The 8,267-nt window shown below is 65.9% G+C and overlaps 1 protein-coding gene across 1 annotated transcript; it reads left to right on the top strand.

Annotated features, from left to right (window-relative positions):
- The first annotated feature begins 352 nt into the window (after window positions 1–352).
- PIM3 (Pim-3 proto-oncogene, serine/threonine kinase) lies at window positions 353–3,704 on the top strand. Its single transcript, XM_046646799.1, has 6 exons — window positions 353–572; window positions 796–905; window positions 1,001–1,051; window positions 1,146–1,515; window positions 2,318–2,494; window positions 2,577–3,704. The coding sequence occupies exons 1-6, from the start codon at window positions 488–490 to the stop codon at window positions 2,762–2,764; spliced, it is 981 nt and encodes a 326-aa protein (XP_046502755.1). The 5' UTR covers window positions 353–487; the 3' UTR covers window positions 2,765–3,704.
- The last annotated feature ends 4,563 nt before the right edge of the window (window positions 3,705–8,267 follow it).

Genomic DNA, 8,267 nt, shown 5'->3' with positions numbered 1-8,267 from the left:
GGCTCTCCGCGACCCTCGTCCACCGGCCTCCGCCCGCCCCGGCCGGGGCGCTCGGCCTCCCGCCGTCCCTCGGCGGCTCGCGCGGGCTCCCCGGGGCCACTCGGACACGCGGACCCCAGAGGAAGGGGGCGGGGTCTCGACTAGCCCCGCCCCCGCGGAGGGATACGGGCGGCCGCGGCCCAAAACCCCGGGGCGAGGCGGCCGCGGCGTGTGAGCGGCTTGTCCTGCGGCGCGTCCACGCGGTCCGCGCGGGCTTGGCCGGGCCACTGCGCCGCGCCGCGCCGCGCCGACGGCCTCGCCCGAGCGCTCTTGGAGCCTCGAGGGCCGGTGCTCCCGGCGTGCCCGCCCGCCGCCCGCCGTCCTGAGCTCGGGGCTCCGCGCGGTCCGGGGAGGCCGCCCTCCCGTGTCCGCGGCCGCGCGGGGAGCCGGGCGGCGAGAGGCGGCGCAGAGCCCGGAGGCCGCGAGTCCGCTCCCGCCGCCGCCCGCGATGCTGCTTTCCAAGTTCGGCTCCCTGGCGCACCTCTGCGGGCCGGGCGGCGTGGACCACCTCCCGGTGAAGATCCTGCAGCCAGGTGCGCGCGGGGCGGGGGCGTCGGGGGTCCTGGGGTCGGGGGATCAGGGGCTGAGATCTGGGGGCCGGGGGCGCAACGGGGGTCTCGGGGACCGGGAGATCGGTGGCTGAGATCTGGGGGCCGGGGGCGAGTCCGGGGTCTCGGCAGTCAGGATTTGGGGGTCGGGCGGCGTCGGGGGCCAGGGCGCGCCGGGCCGCACCAACCCCGCCCGCGGTCCCCACAGCCAAGGCGGACAAGGAGAGCTTCGAGAAGGTGTACCAAGTCGGCGCCGTGCTGGGCAGCGGCGGCTTCGGCACGGTTTACGCGGGCAGCCGCATCGCCGACGGGCTCCCGGTGAGTCGGGCAGCCGGGCGGACCCGGGATTCTCGCCCACTGCGCGCGTCGTCGCAGCCTCGCAGGGCCTGACCACTCGCGTCCCCCCCCTCCAGGTGGCTGTGAAGCACGTGGTGAAGGAGCGGGTGACCGAGTGGGGCAGCATCGTAAGTGCGGGTGGCCGGGCGGGCGGCGGGCACTATCGGCCGGGGTCGGGGGGCCGCCCGCCGGCTTGTGCGCGCTGACCGCAGTGTCCCCCAGGGCGGCGCGGCCGTGCCCCTCGAGGTGGTGCTGCTGCGCAAGGTGGGCGCGGCGGGCGGCGCGCGCGGCGTCATCCGCCTGCTGGACTGGTTTGAGCGGCCCGACGGCTTCCTGCTGGTGCTCGAGCGGCCCGAGCCGGCCCAGGACCTCTTCGACTTCATCACGGAGCGCGGCGCGCTCGATGAGCCCCTGGCGCGCCGCTTCTTCGCGCAGGTGCTAGCCGCCGTGCGCCACTGCCACGGCTGCGGGGTCGTGCACCGCGACATCAAGGACGAGAACCTGCTCGTGGACCTGCGCTCGGGCGAGCTCAAGCTCATTGACTTCGGCTCGGGCGCCCTGCTCAAGGACACGGTCTACACCGACTTTGACGGTGAGCACGGGCGGGGTGGCGGAGCGGTCCAGCGGCGGACGGTAACGTCCGTGGGGAGCGGAGGACCCACGGAGGAGCTGGGACTGTTGGAGGACGCGCGCGCCGCGCCTGGGGCACGCTCGCGTGGGGGGCGTGGGCCACGCGCTGCCTTGGGGAGGGCAGAGCCCGGGATCGCAAGCCAGATCGTGGCGTGGGGGCGAGGGGCGGGCTCGAGACTGCCCCCTCCGGTTGTGTCGGGGTGCGACCGCGGGTGGAGGGCGGTGGGGTCGGCGCCGGGAGTGCCTGGACCCCCGCGATGTCGCAGCCGGCGCTACCGCGGGCCTCCCCCTGCGTGGGGGCGGGCGCTGCGTGCGTGCGTGCAGAGCTGGGGGCGCCGCGGCAGAAATCCCCGCATTGCGGAGCGCGGGGAAGCCGGGGCTCCCCGCCCGCGCGCCGCCTCCTCCCTCCTCCCACGTTCCTCCTCCCTTCTCCCTCCTTTCTTTTCTCTCCCGGGTTCTCCCTTCCCCGCCCTCTGCGTATCCTCACCTCACATCTGTTTGTTGTGAAACTGGAGCTCTAGCTCATGTGACCCGTTCCGTCGCTGCGGGGCCAGCTGGGGGGCGGGGCGGGCCGGCGGCCCTGGGGAGGCCACGCCCCGGCGTTTTTCCAGGGTGATGACCAGCAGGAATTGGAGGCGGCTCCCTCCTCCAGCTCCGGCTGTGGAGATGATTAGCCGGGAACACTGTGTTGGTGTTTGTGTTTGGTACCAGCTTTATGGGGCGCTGGTCCCTTAGTGGCGTCCTGATCTTCACGTGTCCCACAGGCACCCGAGTGTACAGCCCACCGGAGTGGATCCGCTACCACCGCTACCACGGGCGCTCGGCCACCGTGTGGTCTCTGGGCGTGCTGCTGTACGACATGGTGTGTGGGGACATTCCCTTTGAGCAGGACGAGGAGATTCTTCGGGGCCGCCTCTTTTTCCGGAGGAGGGTCTCCCCAGGTGTGTGGGGGCACTGGGCCTGCCCGCGGTGTGGGGCGGGCAGCGGAGCCGGCCCTTTCTGACCCTCTCTCCTTCCCCTCAGAGTGTCAGCAGCTCATTCAGTGGTGTCTGTCCCTGCGGCCCTCAGAGCGGCCCTCGCTGGACCAGATCTGCGCCCACCCTTGGATGCTGGGAGCAGACGGGGGCACCCCGGAGAGCTGCGACCTGCGGCTCTGCGCCCTGGACGCGGAGGACGGGGCCAGCACCACCTCCAGCAGCGAGAGCTTGTGAGGCCGGGCCTGGCCTGGCTTGTGGGAGCCAGAAGGACCGCCTTCCCCAGCCCAGCTCTGCGAGAGACCGCAGACGACTCTGCTTGGCCGCCTGCTCCTTGCGAAAGCAGTGATCTCTGACCCCTGGTGACCTTTGCCTCGGGCACTGGGCTGTTTCCTTTGCTTTGAGTGCCTTTTCGAACGCTGCTCTCACGGACTTGGTTTCTCAAGCTCTGTCGTCCAAAGACGCTCCCCTCAAGTGAGGTTCCACCTGCCTTGGGCGGGTGCTTAGACCCAAGACTGTCCCTCTCCTGTGCTCCAGGAGGCAGCCCTGCCGGCCCTCAGCGCCTCCCTGTGTGACAGTGTTGGACCCGGAGCACTCCCATGTCCTGTGGCCTCATCTCCCCGGGGACACCTCCCCGACCCGCCCTGGTCTCTCAGTCTTCGTCTGGGCGTGTCCATGCACAAGCAATGCAACGTTCAGGCCTCTGCTGCCCGCATGCACACTGTGTGCGTGCGGACGTCTGTTATTTATGGTGTGACTTCCGCAGAGGGCTATTTATTGTTAATTTATTTGTTGGGGTTCCTGCCTCCCAGCAGCCCCACCTCCCCCAGGCCCGGGGGGCGGAGAGTGCTGTGGACCCAGGCCCCCACCTGTGTCTGTCGGAAGATGGACTTGTACAGTGGCTAATTTAAAGGGAGTTGGTGATGCCGCCACTTCAAGGCTGTGTGCCCTAGGGGGCGGGTTTTAAATTATTGACCTTGTACAGTCTGCTTGTTGGCTCTGGAAGCTGGGGGGTAGGGGGGACAGAGTCTCAAGCCTTTAATTTATTTTAGCAGCTGTGTTCCTATGATCCGGGTGTGTAGACATCGCAGCTGGGGGTTTCTCTCAGCTCAAGAGTGAGATGTCTGGAGATCATATTTTTTTATATGGTATTTCAATTAAATTGTTTTGTATATAATGGGTTTCTATGTTTGTTGGGCTGGGTGGTCTGGGGCGGGAGAAGGGAGTTCTGGGAGATGGAGCCTCTAGCTGCTGGGGAGCCCCCTCTGGGTCTCCTGTGGGGAGCCAGCAGCGTGAGGGGCCCAGGCTCTTCCCTCCCAGGCTGGAGGGTTTGGTGTGTGGTGTGGCTCTTGGCCTTTTTGCCCCCCATTCTTTGCCCAGGGGAGTGGGCCGCAGGCCTCACCATTAGGGGCATGTGGGAGAGGAGCAGGGAGCTGGGCTCAGGGGTTGGCCTTCCCACCACTAGTCTAGAGGCTTAGGGGGTGGCCTCAAAAGCATCTCTGTGGCCTTGTTTTCAGGGAGGCCCCATCAGGGTGGGAAGAGCAGAGGACCATTGCTCAGGTCACTGAGGCAGACGTGTGCATGGAGGGATCTGTGAAGCCCACAGATGGCTGAAAGAGGTCCTGAAGGACGAGGGCTTTGCCAGGTAGAGGACGTGGAGGGCACTTCAGGTGTAGAGAACTGGGGTGGGTGTGGTCAAAAAATGCTCCAGTGGTCGTCCAGGCCTGACAGGTGTAGGGCAAGGTGGTAGGTGGAGGTCACGGCCAAGTCCAGGTGTGGAAATGTGGGCACCAGGCCACTGTGTGAAGGGCAGGCCTGGTGGAGATGGTGTGCCCTATAGCCCCCATGGGGTCCTTTGTTTGGTTGGTCCCCAGGGTGGGGCAGTAGGGCACCTGCTGAGCCTGCAAGGAGGCCATTTGGGTCCAGCAGGGCCCAGACACATGGCCTGGAGTCTCCAGAGACCTGTCCTTCTGTTCCACAGCCCAGGTGTCTGGCCACATGCCTGTCTGCGAAGCACGCAGACCCCTGCCTGCTCATGAACTTGCTAATGGCCCTCGGGACCACATTGTCAGACAAAGTGTCCTGAGCCCACAGGCAGGAGCAGAGACAGGAAGTTTTGGAAAGTGATGCTGAAGGAAAATGACAGGCGGAGGCGCTGAGGGGGCTCCTGGTTCAGTCTCGGCCATTCACAGAGTCAGTGGGGTTTGTGGCTGGCCTGGGCCTGGAACACGTCCTGAGGAGCTGCTATGGAGAGCCAGGAATTTCCAGGGGTGGCCCCACTCACTGTAGGCAGATGCCTCAGAGGAGTTGGGGGACTGTCGGGAGACAGCCCGCCTCTTCCCACGGCCCTGGGCTGACCAGCCTGCCCAGAGGCCACCCTGGCCGGCTGGGGTTCTCCTTAGCTTACCCTGCCCCCTCCCAGGAATGGAGCCCTCAGGCAGCAACCCCAGGCCATGGGCTGGAGCTCCATGGGGGAGCCGTCAGAGAGGGTTGAGGACAAGTTCAGGCCCCTGCACCCCACTCTGGTGACAGCTACCCACATGTAGTGATCCCAGCTCCCCTCCTTGCCAGCTGAGTGTGCTGGGCTCATTTGGGCACTCCTGCATCCACCCATCTGTCCATCCATCTGTCCTTCCATCCGTCCACCCACCAGGCCATACGGTAATCACTCACTGAGCTTGTCCTTGTGTGGGACCCTGAGTCAGGCCCTGGGAAGGCACAGGGGCTCTTGGAGTGGGACGGAGGGCAGTGCTTGTGCAAAGTCAGGAGGGAAGTGGTCAGGACAGGTGGGGAAAGGCTTGCAGCCTTGGTGAGCGCGTGCGGTCTTGAGCGCATGCCAGCACCACAAGCGGGGTCCTGAGTTCTCACATTTATCAACTCCGTGAGCTCCACAGATGGGGAAGCAGAGGTGCGGAGAGGCTGAGAGGCTCCCCCAAGGCCACTGGCCACCTGACTGCAGGCTGAGTGTCTGTCTCTTAAGAGCAGCCCAGAGGACAGTGTTTCCCGAGGTCTGCCCCTGGAAGGGGAGCTCAGCCCCTGCTGTCAGCAAAGGCCTGCCATGGAGGCAGTTTGGGAAATGCTGCCCTCCAGCCCAGGCCCTCCTCAGAATCACCGCTGGTCAGAGGCTCTGCCAGCCCTCCCGAGGCCTATGGGCCCTGGGCCCCCGTCCAGTGACGCCTGTGCAGGTGGCGCTGGCCGCTCTGGCAGTGGATGGACAGGTCTGTGGGGGTGACCACTGGTGGGTTTGAGGGACGCAGAAGCTGTTGCCACAGGTGACAGCTCCTCTCCTGCCTGGGGGTGGGAGGCCTGGCTCTGACAAGAGTGACGGGTCAGCAGGGAGAGGGCCCCACTTGGTGTAGGGGGAGCCCATGCCTGTGTGCATCGGGGCCGGTGGGGCGAGTGGACTGGGGCTGGGGCCAGAGGCTGGGCCCCGAGGTCAGGGTCTGGGGGGCTGGTATGTGCTAGCCCACGTGGCATATGCAAGCCAGGGTGGAGGGCTGAGCTCCCCTCACAGAGCCTGCCCTGCAGGGCAAGAGGGAAAAGACAGAGAGGAGACAGACAAGGGGAGCAGGTGGCCACCCGACGGCCACGCACCCCTTCTGTCTCAGCTTGACTGCACAAGCCTGGGCACCCCACAGGCACCCCTTCCCACCCTGTCAGCCAGGGCTAGCGCAGCCTTGGCTGCTGGGCGCTGCCAGCTGCCGTCCTGGGTTGGACATGTGCACATGCCCCAGCCCCAGCGCCACCAGGGAAGGGCTCTTGCCCAGGTTGCCCTTGGGGAAACTGAGGCCCAGAAAGGGAGGGACCTTATGCAGATGCCAGAGCATGAGTGCTGTGCCTCACAGATTAGGGAGCTGCTGAGGGCCAGCCTGGACATTCCTCCTGGTGGTTGAGGCCCATGGGGGTGGGGGGCTGGGTCCAGACTGCATCCAGGACCTGGCTGTGGGCGCAGGGTGCAGGCCACAGGAGAGGCCCAGGACACAGCACACTGTGAAGGGTAGCTTTCCTGGACCCTGGGGCGCCCCCACAGTCAGATTTCAGAGAATCCCCATGTTTCAGAGACCCAGCAGAATTCCAGAGCTCTGGCTGTGAGGCCTGGATCCCCTTTGGAATGCCCACCTGCAGCCCTGGCCCAGCCCTGCATGCTGCCCCTCGGGCTCTGTGGGGCTCCGCTGGGCCACTCGGCTTGGGGCGCTGGATGGGACAAAATACGCAGATCCCCTGTCCTCTCCTTGAGGCCACTCCAGCCCCTAGGCTCTCTTCTCTATGTCTGGGTGCCCCCACCTCCTGCCCCACAAACCTGGAGCTCCGTCAGGATCCAAGTGGGGCCCTGCCCCTCCAGGTTCCCCCAGCCCTGCCGGTCTGGCCCCTCCCTGGGGGAGGGAGGCCAGCAGAATCCATTTCAGTTCCTCAGGCTTTGTGTCTACACAGGGGCCTCTCCCGGCTCTGAGGTGGGATCTGGCGGGGGGTGTTCAGGCCCCTTCCCACAGGTTGGGCCCATCCCACCCTGCCTGGACTGGCCCCCAGGGCTGCAGCCCCTCCTCAGGCACTCAGGGCCAAGCAATCACACGTGTGCGCCAAGGCAGGGCGCCCATCTGGATGTGGTGCCTGTGGGACCTGGGGTGGGCCGGCCGCAGAGCCGCTGTCCCACTGTTCCACTCCTCAGGGCTGGGAGCTGCCCCAAGCTGTGCCGTCCCCAAGGGTCTATGCCACTCGTGCTAAGCTTTGTGGGTCCCCCGTGTCTACAGGACCCTCCTCTGCTGGAGCAGGATCTGTTCTCAGCAGAACCAGCCCCGTCTGCAGAGTCTGTGGGCTGGGGGCTGGGGCCTGAGCGAGGGGACTCCTCTTCCCAGGGCCTCTTGAGGCCCGGATGAGGCTGTACCCACCGGCAGGACCCCCAACTCCTCTGCGGCTAGCACTGTTGGCCATGTGGACAGCTTGGCGCTGGAGCAGAGGGGACAGGCTGCCTAAGACCGTGTGGAATGCACGACCCCCAAAACCCTCTCCTGGCCTCCTCCAGGCTGCCCGCTCTGGGACAGGCCTGGGTTTCTCCCCTCCCCTTCACCCACCGCCCCATACCCAGGAGGCTCTGGCTGTTCTCTGCTGGGCTAGCCCCCAACTCCGCTCATCCCTACTATCTTTACAATTTAACCACTCGCTCAAGTTCTGAACAGTGTCCGTCCTTCAGGGACTTTCCTCGGGGCTATGCACAACCCAGAAACCATCGTGGAAAGAATCAGGCTCCTGAATGTACTGCGGCCTTGGTGGCACGTGGCCTCGGCCAGAATGCCCCCACGGCCCACCGGTTCTGGCCTCCCTCTGGCGCCGCTGCCCTCCCGGGAGCCTCATGTTGTACCCCATCTGGGTCTGCACTTTGACTGCTTTGCTCAAGGCCAGGCCCCCCTGAGGGCTGTGGGGTGCCAGTCATGCCCACGTGGTGGCGAGGCGCCCTTCAACACTGCCTCTCCTGGCCTCCTCACCTACAACTGAGGCTGGCCCGGCTCCCCAGGAAGAGAGAGGCTGGGACACAGATCCGAAATTGACCTTCTGCAGCTGTCAGAGCCCTGCTAAGTTTCCTCCTCCCACACAGCCCCAGAAACGAAACCTTGGCGTTGCTTTGGTGCCAGCACTTCTCGGAAAAGGGAAGTGATCCCTGGCAGGACCCCGGGATCCCTTCCGCCCCTCTGGGCATCCAGACCCCAGTCAGCCAGGGAGCCCTGTGCTGGCAAAATCAGCACTA

This window comes from Equus quagga, chromosome 19 (assembly GCF_021613505.1).
Source record: "Equus quagga isolate Etosha38 chromosome 19, UCLA_HA_Equagga_1.0, whole genome shotgun sequence".
Taxonomy (NCBI): Eukaryota; Metazoa; Chordata; class Mammalia; order Perissodactyla; family Equidae; genus Equus; species Equus quagga.
This window is presented reverse-complemented; position numbering and strand designations above follow the sequence as displayed.